The sequence below is a fragment of the Macaca nemestrina genome, chromosome 5 (assembly GCF_043159975.1).
Source record: "Macaca nemestrina isolate mMacNem1 chromosome 5, mMacNem.hap1, whole genome shotgun sequence".
Taxonomy (NCBI): domain Eukaryota; kingdom Metazoa; phylum Chordata; class Mammalia; order Primates; family Cercopithecidae; genus Macaca; species Macaca nemestrina.
The window spans coordinates 166,207,437-166,234,857 of NC_092129.1; the positions used below are offsets into that span (position 1 = coordinate 166,207,437).

The following is a 27,421-nucleotide window of genomic DNA, read 5'->3' on the forward strand; positions in this document are numbered from 1 at the left end:
AAGGGGATTTATTTAAACCTCATCCAAGCTGGGCATTCTTCACCCCTTCAGGTATGTGAGAAGAACCTGTCTGATCTTGTGCTGTCCAGGTGCTCTGATTTGGAGCTGGGCCACCTGCCAAGTCCAGACTCATCAGAATCGCTGTGCCTGTCAGCCCTGTTTAGAAGTGGAAAAACACCCTCACAAATGAGTAGGCCCAGGAATTCCAAGTCATAAATCGTGAGCCCAGCCTTTATTTTTATTTTTTCTCTCCCTACTTTGATTCCAAAGAGAAGAGATAGGGAAAAGAAGGAAAACTGGGGATTCAGTTTAAACTGGTGAAATTATCGATCGTGTTCAAATCTTGGATGCTTTTCTATTTAGTTACTTTAGAAAAACAAGAAATAGTCTGTGCATATGCCAGGTCTGATCTGTGCATCACCATGCTTAGTGTTTTATTCAGCCATGGGCCATAGGTGTCTGCCTTGTTTAATGCAGATTTTAAACAAGACAGGGCTTATATCCTCCCATTTCATTCTCTCACTTTCTAGAACACAGCCCACTGTGACTCTTTTATCCTGTGCCTCTTCAGTCATCAGATGTTGGGCATAGGAATGATAGCTGCATTTTTCCTTCCATCCCTGGTTTCTTTCATGCTTTGCTATCAGGATATTACCATAAAAAGAGATTTCCTTGGTTACCCATCTTCCAGTACACACACATGGTAGCTTTGAGCCTATTGTTGCTGTTCTAAGTAGGGACAGATTATGCACAAGTGTGGACACCCAAGAGTGTTAGCTTTTCAAAGATCTGTATCAGGCTGGGTACAAATGACTATAATTCCAGCACTTTGTGAGGCCAAGGGTGGGAGGCTCACTTGAAGCTAGGAGCTCAACATCAGCTCAGACAACATAGCAAGATCTTATCTCTACTAAAAAAATAAAAGTAAAAGATTAGCCATGTATGGTGGGACACGTCTATAGTCCTAGCTACTCAGGAGGCTGAAACTGGAGGATTCCTTGGATCTCGAGGAGTTAGAGGCTGTAGTGAGCTATGATCATACCACTGCACTCTAGCTTGGTGGAAGAGCAAGACCCTGTCTCTTTCAAAAAAGAAAAAGATTCATATTGTATGTGACTCAGGTTTGGGTGACTCAGGTCTGTGACTTTGCTTGCAGAAATTCCATACAGCAGCTCTCTTTGCTGTTCTGACATTGTGTTATGGGTTACTTTGGGCATGCCTGTATTTTAAGACTTGTTCACATGATTATAGAGGGTCTAATCATAAACCCCAAAGGAAATTGGCATTGCGGTCATGGTTATTAACAAGTGAGGTCAGGCTTGCCCTGTGAATTTGCCGCACCAGGCATGTGGAGCTAACATCTGCAGAGTGGCCACCGCCTTTTTGGCATCGGTTCCGCTGAAAAGTCACAGGCCTCTTGGATTTGACAATGTTATGGCTTTGCTCGGATTGTCTGGGCTAGAAACAAATACTCATAGATCCTCCTGCTTCCCACGGGACTTACGAACCTTCCCTTATGGGCTGGTGTACTTTCCCCTAGACAAATAGCACTTCATTCTATTTGAGTGTAAACTGTAGTTGGAAAACGTTTAGGGTGGAGATATTGCGTCTTTTATGGGATCCACCCATGCACTGTTTGAATTCCCTGATTCCCACCACTCAGCATAAACGGTTCCTTTTTTCATGAACTGAGGTTCAAAAAGCAGTTGGCAAGTCATTTTTTCCTATGCTGAGAAAAGGGACCGTTGTGTTTAAAAAATAGAAGTGAACAAAGCAAAAACAATCCAAAATAAACAAACAAACAACCCTTCAGTCTTTTGGATAAATTAGGGTCTCTTTAAGAAACCATATGAGGGTTCTTGATATTTCATATTTTGTATTGCAGAGTAAAGTGTAGCCATCATCTGTGTTTCACCAAGAGCTGATTGCTAGAGAGGACAGAGACTGTATCAAGAGTCATAGTGCCTTTTAGGCTTTGGTTGACAGTTTGGCCTTTTTTGTAGTTGTTTTTACTATACCCAGTGGTGCCCTGAAGGTCACAGAACCAAAGAATTGGTTAAATATAACTCCAGCCAGGGTTCACACAGCTGAAAAGGCACCAGAAGGGCAGAATAAGGGGAGCTCTAGAACCTGTCCCACTTACAGTTTTGCTGATACAGTTTATTATATTGTTTTTTTCCCCTGTACCCTTCTATCTCAATGTTAAAAAAAAAAAAAAAAAGAATTTTTCTTATAGTAGACAATATGGGTTAACATACCCTGGCCCAAATAATGATACTGTTCCTTCTTCTCATCATGTCTATGCACACATGAACACACACTCCACCCTTTCTGTCCCCCCAATCCTTGCAGGTGAGAGTCACCACCATTACATCTGGTCAGTAATATGTTTTAAATGGGACCCCTGTGGGAGCTAGAAAAATAGCAATGATTGGTTCCTTTCAGAAATCTTTCTAAGAACAAGTATCTTTTCTTTTTAATGTCTTAAGAGATAGGGTCTTACTCTGTCGTTCAGGCTGGAGTGCAGTGGCACGATCATGGCTCACTGTAGCCTCAACCTCCTAGGCTCAAACAATCCTCCACCACCATGCCTGGCTAATTTTTTATTTTTTTATTTTTTTTTTTGAGACCGGGTCTCACTTTGTCACCCAGGCTGGAGTGCAGTGGCTCAATCTTGGCTCACTGCAGCCTCCACCTCCTGGGTTCACGCCATTCTCCTGCCTCAGCCTCCCGAGTAGCTGGGACTACAGGCACCTGCCACCATGCCTGGCTAATTTTTTAGATTTTTAGTAGAGACAGGGTTTCACTGTGTTAGCCAGGATGGTCTCGATCTCCTGACCTCGTGATCCGCCCACCTCGGCCTCCCAAAGTGCTGGGATTATAGGCGTGAGCCACCGCGCCCAGCCCATCCATGCCTGGCTAGTTTTTTATTTTTTGTAGAAATGGGAGTCTCACTCTTTTGCTCAGGCTGGTCTTGAGCTCCTGTCCTCAAGAGATCCTCCTGCCTCAGCCTCCCAAAGAGTTGGGATTACAGGCATGAGCCACCACACCTGGCCTTTTTTCTTTTATCTTTGAAATTGGATTATGCCACAAAATTGTTGCAAAAATGAAGGAGCCATCTGAAGGAAAAATAACTAGATAATTACTTTTTATTTGCAGTAAAATGAATTATAATTGATTAAAGACTTAAGAGATAATAATAACTAAAATATATTCTAGATTTATACTGGCCACATACTGTGGTAAGTGCTTATCTATATTGGTTTATTAAACCATCCCAGTAGCCACTTAGGTAGCAACTATTAGTCTTATTTTACCGATAAACTGGGAACCTTCCCAGTGTCACATAGCTGGTAAAGAGTAAAACTCAGGTTTGAAAGTCAAATTGTAAAAAACTGGTGGTGCGCATCTATGATCCCAGTTGCTTGGGAGGCTGATGCAGGAGGATTACCTGAGCCCAGTCATTTGAGGCTGCCATGAGTTATGATCCTGCACCACACTCCAGCCTGGACACAAAGCGAGATCCTGTCTCCAAAATAAATCAAATAAATAATAACAAAAACAAAACTAGAAGAAAATATGGGTGAGTTCTATATAATTTGGGGGTGGAAAAGGATTTGTGAGGCATAACACATATCATAGGCAAAAATCATTAAGGAAAAGAGAAAAGATTTGAATATGAAAGACCAGAAGATTTTGTATGACCAAGAATAACGTAAGACCGATAGACAAATGACAGACTGGGAAAAAATACTTATAACCTATAAGATAGACCAATGGTTAATATCCTCAATATATAATGAGGATTTTAAAATTAATGAGAAGAAAAGCAATGGCTAGCCCAAGGACTTAAATAGTCAACTTACTAAAGTGTTAGTACAAATGAACAATAAATAGAAGAAAAATTATCCAAACAAGAGGCTTTTTTTTCTTACTGACTCCGTCAGAACTAAGAAGAATAATCATAGGGATTGTTGTTGAGGGTGTTGAAAGTAGAGACTCATGCATTTTTAGAAAACTTGGACATTTGATTTTTTGAAGTTTTGGCTAGTAAAGTCAATAGGAAACTGCACAGAGGTAGACATATAAGAATAAATATTGCAGAAAAATAAAAGGAAGTAATTTAAATATCCATAGTAGGGAACTGATTGCATCCGTTATTCATACAATGGAAAGCTGAGCTCCTATTTAAAATGCTAATATTGATGTATATTTGTAGAGATGGGAAAATGTTCATTATTTCTTGTCTTAAAAGAAAATGCATTGTCTTTGAGACACAAAGCCATAGTAATAAAATGTATTCCAGTGTCTCTAGACTCCAATCTTGTGTAAATCTGTAAAAATACATGGAGAATGAAAAATTTTTTCAGAAACATAGTGTAATTGTTTTCCATTTTTTATGTTGTTTTTCTCAGATTTTTTCTTTTCCAATTATGAATAAAGCTTTACTAAATATGATAAATTTGAATTATATTCTATCTGCCAAACATAACTGTAACTAAAAGAAGCTGACTATATTTGAAATCACATGTATATATTTAGTGGAAATCAGAGAGACTAGTTTTTATTTTTTGTCATATATTTTGTTGTCATGTCCAGGAGGTACTGTGTATATTAGTAAAAATGTGATCTGTAATTTTATCAAAATTACCTCATTAGTACCTACATAGTGTGTTGCCACATCTATTCATACCCCATTGGCTTATTTAACAAAGACCTACTGTAGTCTTATGGGATTCATTAGAATTTCAAAAACAGTCATACTTTGACCAAAGTGTAAAGTAATTAAACATTTATTTTTAAGTTCAAAGAACAATTTTTTTTTTTTTTTTTGAGACAGAGTCTCACTCTGTCACCCAGGCTAGAGTACAAAAGTACAGTCTTCTGATAACTTTTTGTTGCTGATGAGGAAAAGGCTTCCACCCAATTAAAAATACATTTTTCTGAGAACAACAATATCAACACAGGAATAATTCAGTGAATACAAATGCCTATTGCATGCCAGGCACTCTACTAAGATACAGCAACTACTGTTTTCACAATCTGGCAGTAAAGGTGAACACACAAAAAAAATTGTGCCAGCCAGGGGCAGTGACTCACGCCTGTAATCCCAGCACTTTGGGAGGCCAAGACAGGCGGATCACCTCAGGTCACAACATGGTGAAACCCCGTCTCTACTAAAAATACGAAAATTAGCGAGGCTTGGTGGCGGGTCCCTATAATCCCAGCTACTTAGGAGGCTGAGGCAGGAGAATCGCTTGAACCCGGATGGCAGAGGTTGCGATGAGCCGAGATTGCACTGCACTCCAGGCGACAGAATGAGACTCCATCTCAGAAAGAAAGAAAAAAAAATGTGCAGTGTGATGAGCTCCAAGAGTCTGTTAAAATTATCCTGGAGACCAGAGGTGAGAGCAACTGATTCCCAGTGTCATGCAGCATGAGTTACTGATGATGAATGGAATCAGCCTTGACAGTAGGGAGTCACTATAAGCTGACCCAAACCCTGCCATTCACTGATAATGAGATCTTGGGCAAATGACTTAACCATTTCAAGCCCCAGTCACCTTATCAGTCATAATTCCTACCTACTCTACTTGGGTATTGTGAGGATTCAATGATATAGAACATGTAATCCCAGCACTTTGGGAGGCCAAGGCGGGTGGATCAGGAGTTTGAGACTAGCCTGGCCAATATGGTGAAACCTCATCTCTACTAAAGATAGAAAAAATTAACCAGGCATAGTGGTGCACACCTGTAATCCCAGCTACTCAGGAGGCAGAGATGGGAGAATCACTTGAACACGGGAGGCGGAGGTTGCTGTGAGCCGAGATTGCGCCATTGCACTCCAACCTGGGTGACAGGGCAAGACTCGTCTCAAAAAAGCAAAAACAAAACACAACACAAAAACAAATAAAATATATAAAGTACATTGCCAACAGGACAGTTGATAAAAATTATCTTTGCTTTTCCTTAGTAGCGTAAATAATAAATTTAGAATACAAGTTTAATAGGTTAAATCATGTCCTGTTTAGTATTTGCAACAATTTGGTCATGCACTAAACTGAAATTTACTCTTGTAATTTTTTTTTACAATTTTTGTAGAGACAGGCTCTCACTTTGTTGGCCAGGCTGGTCTTGAACTCCTCTCCTCAAGCCACCCTCCCACCTCGGCCTCCCAGAGTGCTGAGATTACAAGCATGAGCCACCATGCTCAGCCTACTCTTGTGTTTTTATATGCTGGGGAGTTCTTCGATCATTTCATTTATTTTTCATGCAATTTTAGTATACACATCCTGGTGGTTTGTTTCATTTACATCATAAACCTATTTCATACAGCTATATAGCAGTCATCCTTGTTTTTCCAACTAACAATCTTCAGTTTAAAAGGCCATTCCTACCAAGGAAAAAGACACATTGTTATTTACTCTTGAAAGAACCTAGGAAAATAATTCCTGCTAATTCCAGCGTATTCAGCATCAGAAGCAGAAACCAGAAGTACCACATTTTACTCCCTAATATAGGAATAGATATAATAGATATTAACTTTAGGCTCTAAAAAGCCATAATAAAATCTCTTTGACCACAGTGCTTCTCTGCAATTGAGTCCTTTCACCAACTCAAGCTGTGGGGTTTTTTTTTTTTCTCAAGTTACTAAATATGAATTGAAATCATGAATTATGGTCAGGATGCTTGACTTAGCCAACTCTTGAAGTCTCTTGTCCCCACCCTCACCCCACTCCCTTCCTGGGGGCTGGTTAACCAGTGTGGAAGATCAAACAGGATTGCTCCATTCAGCTGCTTGTGCCAAGAATGTATTGCTTTTAGAATGCCATCAAATGGCACTTGGGTCTGGCTGAGGACCACAAGCAATTCTAATAAGCCTGGGCACAGGCTGGATTTAATTCTGGGTCCTCTCTGATATAGGGCTTGGCTCCAGATTTAAGGCCTGCCTTTTAGCACAGGGCTTGGGAACATCCGTGGAATAAGGAAGGTCCTTTGAGAAAACATATGAGAAATAAATATTAATGTATATGAAAGATCACACACCAGAGTGGTCAGGTATTTTCTTCGTGAGCACAAGGCTATCATACTTGACTATAACATAAAAGCAATTTGTGAAGCAGATAATAATTTTGATTATACTTTATTCTTCTCTGAATATATACGTATTTGCATACGGATCTTAAGGTACTCTTCACAACAGACCTGGGTGTTTAGAAAAGATTCTTCTGATTACACCCGTTTTTAAAAATCCGCATATTCCATCAACGAAGTTACCAAACATCTATGCTAGATGGTAGAAGTTAGCAATAGAGAAATAAAGTTATATAAATTTGGTATATTTTTTCAATCCATTTTTTACACTTTAGCATTTGTAGATCTCTCTCTTGCACAGACACCAGCGTGCGCACACACCCACTATTTGACATAAGATTTTACATTATACGTACAGTTCTGAACATGGCTTTTTTTTCACTCAACAATGTTCTTTAATTCGAGCATTATTTACACATAGATGTGGGTGTTGGGGATTTATTGTTTTTAAAAAAAGGTTATGTAGTATATTCCATCATATAAAACAGTCACACTTTACTTACTTTCATACTTATGGGCATTTACCTTGATTCCCATTTACAGTATTATGAATAACACTGCCATGAACATCCTTCACAGGGCCCTTTTCGGGAATGTGTCTCTAGAATGGACGCTTCACAGTGGGTCAGACACTGTAGGCATATTCCCTTTTACAGATGCTGTCAAGTTTTCCTTCAGAATGTCTGTGTTCATTCATTCTCCCACCATATGCAGCAATATTTGATGTTGTCAGAATTTTATTTTTTGCCAGCCTAATGGTTGCAAATTGTATTAGTCTGTTTTCACACTGCTACAAAGAACTACATGAGGCAGGGTAATTTGTAAAGAAAGGAGGTTTAATTGACTCACAGTTCCGCATGACTGGGGAGGCCTCAGGAAACTTAGAATCATGGTGGAAGGTGAAGGGAAAGCAAGGCACATCAAGGAAGGCACGTCTTACATGGCAGCGAGAGACAGAGAGAGAGGAAAGAACTCAGAGGAAGCCACACACTTTTAAACCATCAGATCTTGTGAGAACTCATTATCATGAGACCAGCATAGGGGAAACCGCCCCCATGATCCAATCACCTCCCACCAGGTCCCTTCCTTAACACGTGGGGATTACAATTCGAGATGAGATTTGGGTGGGGACGCTGAACTAAACCATGTCACAAATACTATCTCGTTTTGTGTCGAGACACTTTTAAGAGTCTCATCCTGCAATCATCATATATCATAGTATAATAACAGACTCCTAAAATCAGATCTGAATTTCCATAAAAGAAAAATGTAAAACCAAAAGCTTATGTTGTGTTACATTATTTTCAAATGTAAAAGGAACTATCATGTAAGATAAAAACATTAAATTGACTCATTCTTTCAACATTTATTAAGCATTTTGTACTAGGCTGTAGGATTATGAAAATAAGCAGGTTATAGTTTTGGGCATCATAGAGCTCTCATTCCAGTGGAGGAAACAGGTGCTTAAACTAGTAGTTTCTGCAAATGCTGTAGAGTGAGTGTTCTAAGGACTATAAGAGGACAGGAAGGAGGATATAAGTCTCATTGTCTTAGTGATGCAGAATGAATATTAAAAATCACCAAATTCAAAGGGTAGCAAATGCTGTCCTTTTATGTGTTCAAAACAGATTGTCACACATTTACTCTTCAGCCCCGCTCTGCCATAATGTAGTACATGACACAATCCCCCCAGGAGATACAGAGAGATTCACGAAAGAGATCTTGTCCCCCACTCCCCCTGTGAGGACACAGGTGACGGGTGCTGTGAATCTACAAACAGCAGCTGAAGTTGTCAATCTATCCTCAGCAACTAACGGTTTTTCAGCACTTGGCATTTACAAAACACTAAGCTAGGTGTTGAGGGGGATACCGAGGTATGTATAACATGGTCTTGTTCAGTGGCAGTTCAGAATCTAGCTGGGGAGATAAGGCAGTTCATATTTAATGACATTGTAGATGCTCAGTCATAAGAAAACACCACCAAATTTGAATGATGCTTCCATATGGCCCACTCACAATGGAAAGAAAACTTTAATATTTAGAGAAATGTCTTAGAGGGAAACAGTGTATCCACGTCCAGGTACTGAGCTGTAGTTTAGAAGTGTGGATGAAATTGCATATATCAAACTTTTAATACACAGCCCTGTACTTAGTAGGCACTCTGTACACTTTTAACATTTTTTTTAAATTGATATAATATTGTTATTAATACAAATATATCAAGAAAAATTATTCTTTTTATTAGTTTTTAATTTTTGGCTTGTTTTTTAGGTCAAGAAGTGGTTTTCAAGTGCCTTGGGGAAGGAATTCTTGAAAAAGCCTTTCAGGGGTATAATGCGTGTATTTTTGCATATGGACAGACAGGTAAGAAGTTGCTTTTATAGTCCAGATGTGATAGATTGTGCCTGTAATCCCAGCACTTGGTGAGGCTGGGGTGGGAGGATTTCTTGAGCCCAGGAGTTTGAGACCAGCCTGGGCATCATAGTAAGACCCGTCTTTACAAAAACTAAAAACATTAGCCCAGCATGGTGGCACACCTTTAGCCCCAGGTTCTCGGGAGACTGAGGTGGAAGGATGGCTTGAGCCCAGGAGTTTGAGACTGTAGTGAGCCATGATCACACCACTGCACTCCAGCTTGAGCAACAGGGTTTGAGGCTAAGTTGGCCACTTTTCTGCTCTGTTACCTTGGCCAGTATATGGGGAAACCTTGTATGGCTGAAGCATTGCATTTTGCTTATTCTTTTACCTGTTCTCTTTTTGCTTGCTTCTTCTCCAGGTTCGGGAAAATCCTTTTCCATGATGGGCCATGCTGAGCAGCTGGGCCTTATTCCAAGGCTCTGCTGTGCTTTATTTAAAAGGATCTCTTTGGAGCAAAATGAGTCACAGACCTTTAAAGTTGAAGTGTCCTATATGGAAATTTATAATGAGAAAGTTCGGGATCTTTTAGACCCCAAAGGGTAAGTTAGTAGTCAAGATTAAGTGTGTTAATAGGGGGAGATAATTTTAAATGATTCTAAAGTTAGAATTGGAAGTGAATATACGTATTTAAGCTCTTGGTGACTACACTGGTTTTCATTCATTTACAGAGAAATCATCAGCTTCTCAAAGCCTGTTGGTATACCCAGTGTTTATCCTACATTAATGTATTAAGTTGCCTATGTATGCCCTTTGAAAAGATGTTGTTACTGTTGGTATTATTTTTTTGCCACCCTGAACTATTCATAAAAATTGAGTTAGGAATAACCATTAGTTCTTCCATTTACATTGGAAAGCGGCACTTCTGTGTTAAAGGTAAAAGGGTTGAAGGATTGAAACATCCCAGCCAAGGCAAGCAATTCCCTTCCCTGGCTGGGCGTTGGAATCATGTGGGGAACGTTTTAAGCATCCACTTGCCTGATTCCTACCCATAGAGACTAGATTCAGTAAACCTAGGGTGAAACCCAGGGATCTATATTTTTTTAATTAGGTGATTAAAAAATATATTTATTTGATTCATAGAGGCAGGGGGACCATTTACTTTTTTTCAATTAAAAAATTTGGAGCCGGGTACAGTGGCTTATGCCTGTAATCCCAGCACTTTGGGAGGCCAAGGTAGGCAGATCATCTGAGGTTAGGAGATTGAGACCAGTCTGACCAACAGAAACCGCATCTCTACTAAAAATACAAAAATTACCTGCGTGTGGTGATGGACGTCTGTAATCCCAGCTTCTTGGGAGGCTGAGGCGGGAGAATCACTTGAACCCAGGAGGTGGAGGTTGCAGTGAGTTGAGATCGTGCCACCGCACTCTAGCCTGGGGAACAGAGGGAGACTCCATCTCAAAAAAAATTTAAAAACAACTGTACTGATTTAAAAATAATATCTATTTATGGAAAATTTGAAAAAATAGGTAAAGTGTAAGAGGTAAAAATGACCTATAATCTCACCATTCAAAAATAATCACTAAGGCCAGGCATGGTGGCTCATGCCTGTAATCCCAACATTTTGGGAGGCCGAGGTGGGTGGATCATTTGAGGTCAGGAGTTCAAGACCAGCCTGGTCAACATGGTGAAACACTGTCTCTACTAAAAGTACAAAAATTAGCCGGGCGTGGTGCTGGGCACCTGTAATCCCAGCTACTCAAGTGGCTGAGGCAGGAGAATTGCTTGAACCCGGGAGACAGAGGTTGCAGTGAGCCAAGATCGTAGCACTGCATTCCAGCCTGGGCAATAGAGTGAGACTGCATCTCAAAAAAAAAAAAAATATTAATAACCACTATTACTACTTTGGTGCATTTTGACCAAAATTATGAGTGACGAGGAAGTGACCTAATCAAAGAAAATGTTTATATTTACTCTTAAGAAGCTGTTAACTATTTAATGTATACAAAAGAACATTTATAATACCTGTAAGGCGTAAAGAGTAATAAAAACAACTACCTATCTACATTGGCTTAATAAATGGAACATGACTTAGCCAAAAGTACTCTAGCTAAAATTAAATAAATAAAATGGAACATGACCAATAATTGTGAAGCTCACTATATGTTCCTCTTGGATCCATGTTCTATCCCTCCCCAAGGTAACTACTATTGTGAATTTTGTGTTTAGCATTCTCTTCCTCTTCTTTAGCATGTAGAAATAATTTTGCACAATTTTTAACTTTGTATGATATCATAATATGTGTTCTTTGGTGATTTTTCCTCCCACCATGATTCATTTATTCTTATATATGAAGTGCTAATGCATTTTTACTGTTGTCTAGCCTTTCATGGCGTGATTATATCAATAATTCATCACTTTCTCTGTCTTTTGTGTGGTTCCTGCTTTTATCAATACAGTGCTGTTCTGAAAACATTGTTTTGCAGGTCTCCTGGTATATAGCATGCAGGAGTTTCTACGTAACACATCTAGGGGTGGAATTGTAACTCACAAAACATTGAATCTCCAATTTTATTCAGTAGCACAAACTGTTACCCAAAGTGGTTGTAACAATTTCCACTCCCACCAGCAGTGTACAAGAATTTCCGATATTGGACACCATCACAGGCACTTGATACAATGCTGGGTTTGCTTTTTCTTGCTGCTGAATAGCCTTATAGAATCTCTGGCAAGCAGAGTAAGCTGTGTACTGAATCGTGTGCATCTAAGTAGCTCATTGTCACATTGAATTCTTCATCTTTAAAATAAAAGTGGTAAAGCTTACTTTGTAGGGATGTTATGAAATTAAACGGCATAACTGAAAAGTGCTTCAGAGAACAATGCCAGGACTTTGGGATGCATTCAGTGATGCTTCTTAGCTGCTGCTTCCCATATATTGCTGATGCTAAGCAATGACTCTTAATTTGAAAGATGATTAATATGCGATGCCCTGAATAAGATGGCATACACGATATGGTCAGTATATACATAGCTTTGCTTTTAATCTCCATTGTCTTTTGTATGTTCAAATGGGTTCCAAACCAGGTTTATCATTTAAAAATTCAAAAGAGCTTTAAAACTGTCATTAGCAGAACCAATTCTAAATATAGGACAACATCAGTAATTACAAACAAACTCTGTACTATAATCTCACTTTCTGTGTAAAAAAGTGTAAGCATAGAAGTAGCACAAACCAATGCAGACTTGAAGTAAACTTTAAACATTTTAATATTGTTTACTACTAATTCAAAAATTTTGGCCGGGCTGTAGTGGCTCACATCTGCAATCCCAGCATTTTGGGAGGCTGGGGGTGGAGGATTGCTTGAGCCTAGAAGTTTAGGACCAGCTTGGGCAGAATAGTGAAGCTCACATCTCTACAAAAAATATAAAAATTAGCCAGGCATAGTGGCATAGGCCTGTAGTCCCAGCTGCATGGTTGGCTAAGGTGGGAGAATCACCTGGGTGGGAGGTTGAGGCTATAGTAAGCCGGGGTCATACTACTGCACTCTAGCCTGGGCGACAGAGTGAGACCCTGTCTCAAAAACTAAATATAATTTTAAGACATTATTTACTGAGAAGATGCTTATTTATGAAATAGCCTAAAGGTTAATTTGATCTGGCATGTTTTTTGGTTCAGTTTTTCCCCCAACCCTCCCCAAAATGTAACTGACAGCCTGACCCAGTAAGGTTTGTGACTAGAGATAGAATGTTTAAAATAGTAACATACTTTAAATAGAAATCAGAGCATAAAACACATTTCTCATGTGAAACATCGTTTTGCTAATCCAAATAAAGTAGCTTTTAGATTTGTTGGGGGGAGGAGTCCTTAAAAAATTATTTTGAAATTATCTTAGTTACTGTGTACTTAAAAAGAAAGAAAAGCTTCCAGCTTTGGTCTGATTCATTTATTCCTTTTTCCTCCCTCCCACAGGAGTAGACAGTCTCTTAAAGTTCGAGAACATAAAGTTTTGGGACCATATGTAGATGGTTTATCTCAACTAGCTGTCACTAGTTTTGAGGTAAGTCATTTTTTTAAAAATGTGATTAAAAGCTGACTATAAATCCTATATAAGTGATACTGAGTATATTTTATGTGGACGCTTTATAGCACAATGATACTACTCAGGGCCTCAGAAACCCAGTATCAGCACACTGCAAACAGAGAGGAAAAAGGCTTTTAATCACACTCTTCAAGCTGCTTTGTTGTGAAGGTTTTACAGTATGGCCAGAAAGCCCAATGTTTTCAGGTTGCTACATGTTTTCACTAATACTACTCTGTTAAAACTGTGCCCCCAATGATGCCAGTGACATCCTTCTAGGCATGTGGTAGTCTAAACACTATTTGGCAGTTAGTACAGCCCTTTCTTTTTGGCAGGGTCTCCTGCCTTGGTTTCTGTCACTTCTTGCTCTCCTGTTTTTCTGAATCACTCCTCTTGCCATTGACCAGCCTGTTTTACTTTATTTACTCTTTGACTTACATGCCTTGTTAAGATCTAACTCAGGATTCTGCTTCTATTTCTATAGTGATTGCTTTAGAAATCTCATAACGCAAACTGCTGTCTCTGTTGCTAAAGAATGTGAATGAATGTGTGAATGCATGAAGGAACAAGCAAATCCCTGCACTTTGTGCTGTTTGTGGGATGTGGCTGGCCCATTATCACCCCAGATTTAGTACGGCTAAAACTAATCTGTGCAGTGACTCTCCAGCCATTTAAATCAAGATATATATGGAATTGCTCTAATCAGAAATAAGAGCACAGTGATCATTTTAAAAATGTTTAGGTTCTGACATAAATGGATACCTTTTGGGTCTAAAGGTGCTAACTCAGCCCTTTCGCTGAGGACCCTGGTTCTTAGCTCAGTGTGGTTGAGGTACGTGTTGATGTTATCCTGTCACTTACTAGTAGGAGCCAGGGTGCTCTTGATTTGCATCCCAGTTCTACCGCTTACTGGATGTGGGAAAAGTTGCTTGACCTCCATGAACTTCAGCGTACTTGTATGCAAAACCAAGAAAATAAAGTTCATTCAGCAAATACTTCATAAGATCCCATAGGCTCTAGGCATTCTAGAAGCAAGTGTACAAAGTGGAATAAGGAAAAAACCGTGCCATCAGGGAGCCACAGTGTTGGAGGAGGGAGGCGGACAGGCAGGCATCAGCGAGTTGGTAAGCACCGGAGAGTTAAATCAAGTCACTGCTCTTATTGATTATCGGAGTGCTCAATAAATATTAGCTACCCCAGGAACCCAAAAAGGAGCAAACAGGGACTCAACTGAGAAAGAAGACAGTTGGGAAATGGAAAGAATAAGGGGAAACATTTCATACATTAGAAAGCCCTGAGTGAGGTAGAAGCTCAAACCCGGCTCAGTGGAGGAGCAGCAGGCAGGTTTTTATGGAAGGGTGGTGACAAAGGCATCAGAGGAATCATAATTAATACATACACCTGGCGTGCAGGACTGCATTCTTGTGTTTTTGCTTATGGTCTTTCCTTATGCTTTGCCTCTAGGATATTGAGTCATTGATGTCTGAGGGAAATAAGTCTCGAACTGTAGCTGCTACCAACATGAACGAAGAAAGCAGCCGCTCCCATGCTGTGTTCAACATCATAATCACACAGACACTGTATGACCTGCAGTCTGGGGTGAGGGATTAGGCAGAACCTTTGAAGGGGGTGGAAGAACTGAAAGTGTCCATATAGGTAAAGCCTTCCATGGTTGGGTTCAGTGGCTGAGAATTTTACGTTGGCTCTTCTGCTTACTAGGTGAGCTGCCTTGCTTACATCATTTAATTTGTTAGGTCTTCCTTCATATTCGACTTTTTAAAAAATTGGATTTTGGCCTGGTGCGGTGGCTCATGCCTGTAATTCCAGCATTTTGCGAGGCTGAGGCGAGAGGATTGCTTGAGGCCAGAAGTTCAAGACCATCTTGTACAATATAGCAACACCCGGACTCTACAAAAACAAAAAAGAAAAATAATTGTATTTCTTGTGCAAAGTCCCTAACAAGTGTGATGACATCACCATACAGCTTTTAATATATATCCTTTCATGCTGAAATTCCCATGGAAACAAGTCAGCTTCATAGTCCTTGAGGGATATTAAAGAGGACACCACAACCTTTAGCCTGAACTTTTTTTCAAAAGAAGAAGGATTTGACCTGAATGTGCAGAAATCCTCATGTCCTTCTATTTCCTCATAGGCATTTAAAATCTCCAGCTTTCTGACTGTATTCCAGAAAGCTGGGTGTACTTTCTGCAAAACAAAAATGCTACATTTCCATGCCAACTTAAATTTTAACTATGAAATTAATTGCTAGTTCAAATAACTCTTCTGACTATTTAAAAACTTAAGAAATTTGCCATGTGAGTGGGATGGATTGCTCAATTATAGTGCTAACATGTATGTAGATATCCATGTGGTTTTTATTGGTAAGTTTTTTTTCTCTCTCTTGTTTCCTGTAACTAGAACTCCGGGGAGAAGGTCAGTAAGGTCAGCTTGGTAGACCTGGCGGGTAGCGAAAGAGTATCTAAAACAGGAGCTGCAGGAGAGCGACTGAAAGAAGGCAGCAACATTAACAAGTAAGGTGGTCCCGGAACAGCCTGGGTGATTTCCTTCTGGGGGGATTTGTTGCATTATGAGGGTCAGATGGTTCTGATGCACAGGTTGTTTAAAGTCTGTATCGCTTTAGTAAACTGGTTTGAAGAAAAACAACAACAACCTGTGTCTATTAAGATGTATGAGGTTTTTGGCCAGGCATGGTGGCTCATGCCTATAATCCCAGCACTTTGGGAAGCCAAGGCGGGAAGATCATCTGAGGTCAGGAGTTTGAGACCAGCCTGGCCAGCATGGCAAAACCCCATCTCTACTAAAAAGACACAGTCACACACACCTGTAACCCCAGCTACTCGGGAGACTAATGTAGGAGAATTGCTTGAATCTGGGAGGTGGAGGTTGCAGTGAGCCAAGATTGCACCACTGCACTCCAGCCTGGGCAACAGAGTGAGACTTTATCTCAAAGAAAAAAAAAAAAGATGTATAAGGATTGTGTTTGGGTATGGTGGCTCACGACTGTAATCCCAGCATTTTGGGAGGTCAAGGTGGGTGGATCAGTTGAGGCCAGGAGTTCAAGACTAGCCTGGGCAACGTGATGAAACCCCTTCTCTACCCAGTCTCTACCCTGTTTCTACCCATCTCTACCCCATCTCTACTAAAACACAAAAATTAGCTGGGCATGGTGGCGCACTTCTGTAATTCCAGCTACTTGGGAAGCTGAGGGATGAGAATTACTTGAATCTGGGAGGCGAAGTTTGCAGTGAGCCAAGATTGCTCCACACTGCACTCCAGCCTGGGCAACAGAGCGAGACTCTGTCTCAAAAAAAAAAAAAAGAAGGACAAGGTTTAATTAAATGAAACTACATGGTGCTCAAAAATGGCACAAATACCATATTCTGACATATGTGGAAGCTAAAAAATGTTGATATCACAGAAGTAGAAAGTAGAATAGTGGTTACTAGGGGCTGGAAAGGGGAGGACAGGGGGAATAATGAGAGGTTGATTAGTGGATACAAAATTACAGCTAAATTGGAGAAATAAGTTCTAGTGTTCCATAGCACTGTATGTTGACTATAATTGACAATTTGTTGTATATTTTCAAATAGCTAGGAAAGTGAATTTTCAGTGTTCCCAACACAAATAAATAAGTGTTTGAGGTGATGGATACACTAAATACCCTAAATTGATCATTATACTTTATATACATGTATCAAAATATCACACTGTACCTCATAAATATGCACAGTTGTGTGTCAATTAAAAATAAAAGCAGGCTGGGGGCAGTGGCTCACGCCTGTAATCCTAACATTTTGGGAGGCTGAGGTGAGTGGATCACCTGAGGTCAGGAGTTCAAGACCAGCCTGGATAATATGATGAAACCCCTTCTGTACTAAAAATGTGAAAAATTAGCCGGGCATGGTGGCAGGCACCTGTAATCCCAGCTACTCGGGAGGCTGAGGCAGGAGAATCGCTTGAACCCAGAGACAGAGGTTGCAGTGAGCCAAGATGGCGCCACTGCATTCCAGCCTGGGCAACAAGAGTGAAACTCCATCTCAAAATAATAATAAGAAGAAGAATAGTACCTACTTCACAGATTTGTTAGGGATAAAATGACCATAATGTGCTTAGAGAAATGCCTGGCACTTAGTATGCAGTGAATAAATATTAATTGTTATAGCTGTTGTTTTTTATAATCAGGATAACCATTATCATGATTCCAAGTTCGCAGAAAGTAGTTTAGTGTATACTTGTAGTCTTTTTCTGTTGAACTCTAATAACTTAGGGTTTCGTTTAGGACAGAACGTGATAAGAGGAAATATATTCAGGAACGTGTTTGCACAGCTTGCATTTAAGATGATGTTAACACATTATTATTTTAGTATACAAAAGTTTAAAAATTAGAAGTAAAATAGTGGCCCCTGTATCAGACGGACACAACCGTACTCACTGGGAAAGACCACTACTATAGGAAGTTAATCATCCAGTCATTCTGTCTCCTGCTCTGATAACAAAGGATTTTGCTGTATTTCCTGACAAGGCATTGCAAGATTCCAGACTGGCACTGCAGCCCTGCATTCCAAAATGAGTTCGAAAACCAGGATGGGGAGGCAGAAATGGGAGTGTGAAGGAGCGGGTATCAGAGAAAAGATTGCCACACCTCCTGGAGATTCATTTGCAAGTGCTGGGCCATGCCTGCCTGTGGGGCTTTTGGGATCACGCTGGAAAGTCTGTAGACTGGTTGGAATTTAGAGTGTGTGTGTGTGTGTGTGTGTGTGTGAGAGAGAGAGAGAGAGAGAGAGAGAGTGTGTGTGTGTGTGTGTGTGTGTATATGACTGGCCTAGATGTGGAATGACCACTAACATTTATTGAGCTCTTGCTAATGCCAGGCACGATTCTGAATGCTCCATACACAATGTCACATCAGCATCAAGGCATGGGTCCATTATCCCCGTTTTACAGATGAGAAAACCAAGACAGAGCACAGTTTAATGATGTCTCCTAGGTCACCAAGTTCTAAGTATGGATTTCGGGAATGGTTGCAGTCAGCTGGTCTCTGAGCCCAGGCTCAGCCACTGTGGCTACACTTGTGGGGGTGGCTGTGCATTCTGTTTGCCAGGCAGCATCTGGATGATACTTTTGTCCCAGAGTAAATGTAAATAGTGCCCCCTTGATTTTGGACATGAATTTATGTAGTGGCCCTTACTGGATTACCCCAAGGCTTGGTGATTACATGATTTAGATCATTTAGTAACTGGCTCTTTTTTCATAATGACTTATCGAATTGAATAGAATTCTCTCAACATCTTACTCTCTTTTCTTTCTTCCTTTTTTTTTTTTTTTTTTTTTTTTTAAAGAGATGGGGTCTCACTATGTTGACTAGGCTGGTCTTAAACTCTTGGCCTCAAGCGATTTTCCCATCTTGGCCTCCCAAAATGCTAGGGTTATAGGTGTGAGCCAACGCTTCTGGCCTCATCTTATTTATATATGGTCTCTTTCACAAATGGATTTGTGGATTCCTTACTAGTTTATGAGATATGATCTTCCTTTTTAAGGGTTCTTTATACTTTTCAGAGCATTTTCATACACTCTGAGAGGCTCATAACATGTATTTTTAATCTTATTTTAAAGATGAGAAAACTGATGCTTAGAGACATTGAATAACATAAGTAAAATCCCAGCAAACATTTTGTATGCCTTGGCTAGGTGCAGTGGCTCACCCCTGTAGTCCCAGCATTTTGGGAGGCTGAGGCAGGTGGATGGCTTGAGGTCAGGAGTTCAAGACCAGCCTGACCAACATGGTGAAACCCTGTCTCTACTAAAAATACAAAAATCAGCTGGGCATGGTAGTGGGCGCCTGTAATCTTGGCTACTCAAGAGGCTGTCTCAGAAAAAAAAAAAGTTGAGTTCCAAAACTAAAGAAATCTCTGACATGTTCTTAAGCTTTCTCTCGGCCTCCCACTTACGTTTCTTTGGATGGAGCATTAATAATCCTCTTAAGCAGACCTGTCAGGGACTTCACACAAATGTCAGTGTCTGCTTAATGGGCTGTAGATTTAGGAACTTCATGTCTCCTGAAGCTCTAAGACCTTTAAGCACATGTTACTCCTTTCATTAAAGAATTAAGACACTGTGTGGCCTGCTGCCAGGGAGTGTTTGGAGCTTAGGAGGTATAGGTCATCTGTGGACCGTCTTTGCAGGGGAATACGTTTGAAAAGCCAATCTGCTGTCTAGTGAAGGTGGAATGAGGAAGCCTTTTCCTTGTCACTGCAGTCTGGCTGCTTCAGCTCTGCTGAGAACACATTTAGATCATAGAGCACTCTCTAATACCCCCAGACACTGAACATGGTTCTATTTTATTCAGTAATGGCCAGTCAAAATTTGCAAAAATGCAAACAATGTTTATCTAGTTCTCAGTCTCATTTCTATTTCAGTTCCTGTGGTTAATAAGCTAACATCTTATCAATAAGCTAACATCTCCAAAAGTGGGTTCTATTGAGCACTTGTTCTAGAGAAATTAATGTATGTTACTTCTAGGATTGTATCAATATAATTTGTTATAGTAGAATAACTTATAAACATGATATTTCTAGTATTTAATCTGACTCGGTGATACGGTATGGCTGTGTCCCCACCAAAATCTCATCTTGAATTGTAGCTCCCATAAATACCACGTGTTGTGGGAGGGACCCAGTGGAAGTTAATTGAATCATGGGAGCGGTTTCCCTCATACTGTTCTCATGGTCGTGAATAAATCTCACGAGATCCGATGGTTTTATAAGGGGAAATCCCTTTTCCTTGGTTCCCATTCTCTCTCTTGCCTGCCACCGACGTGCCTTTTGCCTTCTGCCATGATTGTGAGGCCCCCCCAGCCACATGGAACTGTGAGTCCATTAAACCTCTTTTTCTTTAAAAATTACCCCAGTCTTGGGTATGTCTTTATCAGCAGCATGAAAATGGACTAATACACTCAGTCTTCCTTTTTTTCTTCTTGAGTACTTTCCGTGATTCTTGTTCATTCTCTTACAGAAGCCTCACTCTAAAGAGGTATTGCCTGAATAACAAAACATGAATTTGTATCGAGGGAGAAAAATAAAATGGCTTACTTCTGTCCATTACTCAAGGGTGGGTGTCCTTCTTAATTTATGACTTGTATATTATGGAGTCCATACATGTGAATTAAAAACGTGGATAGACATATTTGCATTTAATATGAGAGACCCATAAAGGACAGCAAAACTCTGCTCCTTGAGACACAGTAGCCGCATCGTTGGAAGAATTTGATAGGGTTACCCAAGGTTTCCTAAAGCATTTTTGTCAAACACTAGTTCCTCAAATGGCTTAGAAAGAAGCGAATCCTTGGACAAGTTATTTTGAGAAAGAATAATTATAAAATCTTTCTTTGGAGATTCACAGTGCTAAAAGCTCAGAGACGTCCTGCAATAAAAAATCCTATAAAACTTTGGCTTGTCATTCCCCAAACTTATTTGATGACAGAATTCTAGGTTTAACATATATTAAGATCTCCAGAACAATAAAGTATACAGTAACATTTTAAAGTATACACTAACATTTTCAGAAATGTCAGTGTGTACTCTATTGTTCTACCACAGTGGTTGAAATGGAAATGAGATTGGGAATGATATGCATTAGATGAATGTTGAGTTTAATGATTGGCATTAACCACTGGAAAACAATTTGAAAGGAAATGAGGCTGATACTGTGGCTATCACCATTTTCTTTGCTCACCTGTCATGTGATGGTACTGTCCTTTCCTCATAATTTGCCATCCATATTATTTTCCATTTCTCCTTTACTGTTAAGAGTGAGGACTTACTGGGGAGAATGCTAAACTCAAATCCACCTATTTCATCAATCTTTCAACTAATTATTTCCTTTTTTTTTTTTTTTTTTTTTGAGGTGGAGTCTCACTGTGTCACCCAGGCTGGAATGTAGTGGCACGATCTCGGCTCACTTCAACCTCCATCTCCTGGGTTCAAGTGATTCTCCTGCCTCAGCCTCCCAAATAGCTGGGATTATAGGTGTGCGCCACCACACTCAGCTAATTTTTGTGTTTTTAGTAGAGACAGGGTTTTACCACGTTGGCCAGGCTGGTCTCAAACTCCTGACCTCAGGTGATCTGCCCACCTCAGCCTCCAAAGGTGCTGGGATTACAGGTGTGAGCCACTGTGCCCAGCCTCAACTAATTATTTCAAAGCCAGAGATTGCATTCTGCTCTAGGCAACAGAAACCAGCTACAGTGACAATGACATGAGTTAATTTTTCTCATTTAACAAGAAGTCCAGAGGCTGGTACAACACCTCAGAAATGCACACAGCTCTACTAACTTTAATGTGTGTTCATGTCATCCTCGTGATCTCAAGATGGCTATACCATTCCAAACATCGTATCCGTATCTGTGGTACAAACCCGAAGAAGGAAAAAAGAGGAAGGGCAAAAAACCACAGGTTTCTGTCAGCTGAATTTGTACCTTCTTTTATCAGGAGAGCAACAGTTTTCTTGGAAGCCCCACCCGGTAATGTTTACCTACATCTCCTTGGCCAGAACTGTGTTTAATGGCTACCTGAAGCAGCAGAGGAGTTTGGAAAATAGAGTTTTTAGTCCAGCACATTGCTTCCAGGAAAACCAGTGTTCTGTTAGCAAATAGCACTCGATGTGTTTTCCAAAACCATCATTGAATTAGTCCTTTTTAAACAGAGGTCCATGTTTTGGTCTTCACTGGATCTAGATTCAGATTAACTCTGCAGATAGTTACTGAGTGCTTTTAGTCATAAACCAAGCACAGTAATTGCATGGAGGAATGTGTATGGCAAATTACACTGTCTGCCTTCAAGGTAATCATAATCTAAATAGAAAGGCAGAGAAATAGCTACACAAATAACTCCAATAAAGTTTAATAAGTATTATATGTATGATCTTAGACCTGGTTATTGACTAATAAGTAAAATAATATTTGAAATCTGTCCTATACAATACAGATAACACATATATCATATCCACTCCCAAGGAAAGAAATCTAATGGTCAGAGTTTCAGGGGAAATGGTGCAGGTTAGCGGAAGGTGCAGAAAAGAAAAAGAAAAGTTGAATTATAACTCAGTTTTTTCTCACTGATTATATTTATTGGAGTGGCTTTTATTTTGCTTTTGACCCTCCCAACTTTCTTTTACTTTTTCTATCCTGAGTTCTTCATTATGTTAGATTTTTTTTTTTAATTCTATCTTAAAACATGATTGTCCTTTTATAAATGTCATCTCCTAGCTTAAGACTTACTTCCTCTCCAGTCAGGCCCTTCTCACCCCTGCCTAAGAACTTACGGTGAGAGATTTAAAGATTAGAATCTTCCTTACTATATCCAACTTTAGGAGCTGTGCTTTAGTAGAATCAGAAAGATTCCTGGAATAACTTATTTTTCCACTAAAATTGGCAAACAACTGTTCCCTTGGTCTGTATACCTGTGAGGCCAACAGGCTGCCAGCTGGCCTCCAGCTTAAGAAGATAGTATTAGCAGGACCAATTCTTAGTGGTTTTATTATATTTTTAAGTTTCCTGAGAATAAAATAATTCATAAAAGTATGTAACCCTGGCCAGGCTCAGTGACTCATGCCTGTAATCCCAACACCTTGGGAGGCTGAGGTGGGAGGATCACTTGAGCCCAGGTGTTTGAGATCAGCCTGGGCAACATAGCCAGACCCCATCTCTACAAAAAATTTAAAAAATTATCCAGGTGTAGTGGCGCACACCTGTGGTCTTGGCTACTTGAGGGGGCTGAGGTGGGCGGATCACTTGATCCTGGGAGGTCAAGGCTGCAGTGAGGCAGGATTGTACCACTGCTGTCCAGCCTGGGTGACAGAGCAAGATGCTATCTCAAAGAAAGAAAAATTATATATGTATAAGTGTATATATATACACACACACATATGCTTACCTGTGTGTGTATATATATATAAACACACATACATGTACTTATGTATATGTGTGTGTATAGACACAAACAGACATATAAGCCTGTGATTCGCCTTTCAGACGTTGAACTTTCTAACAGGTTTTGGGATTCCAGAAGCCCCTGCATCATTGCTTCTGAGTGGAACATAGACGAAAAGGATAGCATGGGCTCCTCATCCCCGAGTGACCTGATTATCTCTCACTTGCTATTGAGTCCCACTCACCCTGCAGTTATTTTCATTCTGTTCCAAGGGGACGGTAATAGATTTATATAGAGTTCTTGTTTTGAATGTGTGCATACTATTGGATAAAAGGGGCAGCTTCTACTAATGATACACTTCTCTAAGTGAATGAGTTACAGAGCAAAATATACGTGGGAATTGGAGTCATATAACCACTTCCTACAGCTCCACCCCTCTGATGCTGCTGCTTACATGCTATACTGATGTAGGGGAGAAAAAATACTTTTCCTCTATTTACCCTGTAAATTAGACTGGCCAAAGACAGATTAACAAGAGAAAAGCAACAGAATTTTATTAGCATATGCGTCTTGCTTACACATGGGAGCACCCAGAGATGAATAACCCAAAGTGGTGATTATAACTTGGGCATATGACTGGGCATGGTGGCTCACACCTGTAATCCCAGCACTTTGGGAGGCTGAGGCAGGAGGATCCCTTGAGCCCAGTAGTTCCAGACCAGCCTGGGCAACAAAGTGAGACTCCATCTCTACAAAACATTAGCCAGGTGTGGTGGCATGCGCCTGTAGTTCCAGCTACTCAGGAGAATGAGGCTTGAGCCTGGGAGGTTGAGGCTGCAGTGAGCCATGATCATGCCAGTGCCTGGGCAACAAAGTGAGACCTGTGTTTAAAAAAAAAAAAAGGAAAAGGAAAAGGGGTTTTGAGCTTCTGGATGGGGAGGCAGGTTATGGTAAGGTGACCAGGAAAAGTATGGTGAACAAGAGTTGTCTAGAGAGGTTTGTTACACAGGTTTCTGTCACTTCTCCACCTTGAAGAGTTGTTAACAGTACTCCCCTTCTTGGTGCTAGAGAGGGAGACACCTCTACAAATGGAAATGTCCTTTACAAAAGGAAAATTGATGCCCTGATTTTAGAGCTTTTCCTGAGTCTGCTGGTTCTCAATGGCCTCTAGCTTAAAATAATCCATATTCTGGCTCCCTTCAGTCAGCTTGCAGACAAGACGTATGATGGACATTGATGACACTGTATCATTTCCTTTTTTCTCTCAAAGTGCTATTCAGATTTCATGTTTCTACATTTAGGAGTACCAGAAACTTTCTGTGTTTCCCCCTTACACTGTCAAAGTAGGAATTATAAGTAGTTGCCACAAGGCAGAGGAAAGTCTTCTCTTGGTGATGGATAAGTCCATGTCATCTCCAAAATGTATTTTCACATGAAAGGTCACTGTCGGCCGGGCTTGGTGGCTCAAGCCTGTAATCCCAGCACTTTGGGAGGCCGAGATGGGCGGATCACGAGGTCAGGAGATCGAGACCATCCTGGCGAACACGGTGAAACCCCGTCTCTACTAAAAAATACAAAAAACTAGCCGGGCGAGGCGGCGGGCGCCTGTAGTCCCAGCTACTCGGGAGGCTGAGGCAGGAGAATGGCATAAACCCGGGGGGTGGAGCTTGCAGTGAGCTGAGATCCGGCCACTGCACTCCAGCCCGGGCAACAGAGCCAGACTCCGTCTCAAAAAAAAAAAGTCACCGTCAACCATAAAGTTACCAGTATTGACGTTTAAGTCACTGAACTCTTTAGAGCTTGTGTGAATTAAAATAATATCTGCCATACATAGATAGTAAAATATCTGGGATAGTTGAAAGAATTGTTTCCAATCAAAAATAACAATAGTTGCAAAATGCCCTATATTCTATATTAAAGCAGAAATGTGTTTTTACCTTATATTGAACTCCTACTTGCCTCTATTATCACATACAGTATTTTTTTCAAAAAATTGTTCCTTTGGAGGAGTGATTGAACGTATTTGATTTTTTTAAACAGCTGTATTAAGAAGTAACTCACATACAGTATAGTTTGCCATTTTAAAGTGTTCAATTCAGTAGCGTTAATATATTCAGAGTTGTACTGCCATCACTGCAATCTCATTTTAAAACATTTTCATCATACCCAAAAGAAACCTTGTACCCAAATCATTCCCTTTTACTCCCACCCACAGCCCTAGTCAACCACTACATCCATCTCTATAGATTTGCCTATTCTAGGTATTTCATATAAATGGAATCATACAGTGTATGGCTGTGTTAGCTTCCTATTGCTACTGTAACAGATTACCACAAACTGAGTAGCTTAAAACAATAGAAATTTATTTCTCACAATTCTGCAGGCCAGTCTGAAATCAAGGGGTCAGCAGGGTTTGTTCCCTCTTAGGGGGTCAGAGGGAGAATCTGTCCCGTGCCTCTCCCCTTGTTTCTGTAGGGCCAGCAATCCTCGGCGTTCCCTGGCTTATAGATGCATCACTCCAGTCTCTGCCTGCATCTTCACGTGACCGTCTCCCCTGGGTGTCTTTATATGACCTTCTTATAAGGACATCACTCATTAGATTAGGGCCTTCCCTAATCCAGTATGATCTCATCTTAACTGATTACATCTGCAAGGACCCTTTTTTCAAATAGGGTCACATTCTGAGGGTCTGCCGGACATGAATACTATTTAACCCAGGACAATGGCCTTTTGTGTTTGGCTTCTTTCACGTAAAATAATTTGCCAAGGTTCATCCGTGTTGTAGTTGTTGTAATACATGTATCTGAACTTAATTCTCTTTTATGGTCAAATAATATTCCATGGTGTGTGTATACCAGATTTTATTCATCACTTCAGCATTCGATGGGCATGGGGTCGTTTCCACATTTTGACTTTTGTGGATAAAGCTGCTTTGAATATTCATGTACAAGTTTTTGTGTAGACTTATGTTTTCATTTCTCTCGGGTTAAATTTGTTTAACCTTTAAATCTGTCAAATATGATACACTTTTTTGTATAACTGTATGGGGTACAAGTGCAATTTTGTTACATGCACAGATTGTGCAGTGGTCAAGTCAAGGTTTTTAAGGTATCCATCACCTGAATAACATATATTGTACTCATTAAGTATTAATTAAGCTTCTTGGCTGGGCACAGTGGCTCACACCTGTAATCTTGGCACTTTGGGACTCCACGGTCACCTGAGATCAGGAGTTCAAGACCAGCCTGGGCAACATTGTGAAACTCCATCTTTACTAAAAATACAAAAATCAGCCAGATGCGGTGGCAGGTGCCTGTAATCCCAGCTACTCGGGAGGCTGAGGCAGGAGAATCGCTTGAACCCGGGAGGTGTAGGTTGCATTGAGCCAAAATCATGCCTCTGAACTCTAGCCTGGGTGAGAGAGTGAGACTCGGTCTCAAAAAAAAAAAAAAAAAGAAACTTCTTGTCATCCTCTCCCCTTCCACTCCCTCACCCTTCCAAGTCCCCATTGTCCATTCCAGTCTCTGTGTCCATGAGTACACATTATTTAGCTTCCACTTATGAGTAAGAACATGCAGTATTTTCTGTGTCTGACTTGTTTCTTTTAATTTTAATTTTAATTTTTTTGACTTGTTTCACTTAAGAAGATGTACATATTTATGCCACTCTGTGGTAATGGCTGTTATTAAAATTCTAACAGCCATTCTGATCAAATGAATTCTTGTTCATTTTCTGAATCTTGAGTTAGCCTTGTATTTCGGGGACTTTTCAGTGACTCGTCTTTGGGGAATTATGTTTTGTGGGAAATAGGCTTCTTTCCTTTCAGCTTGTTTGATGGAAATCTATTGTTAACATTACAAAGAAAGCTGTCTAGTCTTTCACTTGCTAGTTTGTGTCCTTCTTTGTTATTTGCAGTAGCATTTAACTTTTTTTTTTGAG

At 40.2% G+C, this 27,421-nt stretch overlaps 1 protein-coding gene across 13 annotated transcripts in view; it reads left to right on the top strand.

The window, feature by feature from the left end:
- LOC105482495 (kinesin family member 13A) overlaps window positions 1–27,421 on the top strand; it is a 230,570-nt gene that overhangs the window by 122,950 nt on the left and 80,199 nt on the right. For all 13 annotated transcript variants that reach the window (XM_011742633.2, XM_011742632.2, XM_011742634.2 and 10 more), the window contains 5 exons: window positions 9,367–9,459; window positions 9,872–10,052; window positions 13,424–13,511; window positions 14,997–15,131; window positions 15,954–16,066. In XM_011742633.2, the coding sequence (XP_011740935.1) occupies window positions 9,367–9,459; window positions 9,872–10,052; window positions 13,424–13,511; window positions 14,997–15,131; window positions 15,954–16,066 (610 nt within the window). The remainder of the gene's footprint in view (window positions 1–9,366; window positions 9,460–9,871; window positions 10,053–13,423; window positions 13,512–14,996; window positions 15,132–15,953; window positions 16,067–27,421) is intronic.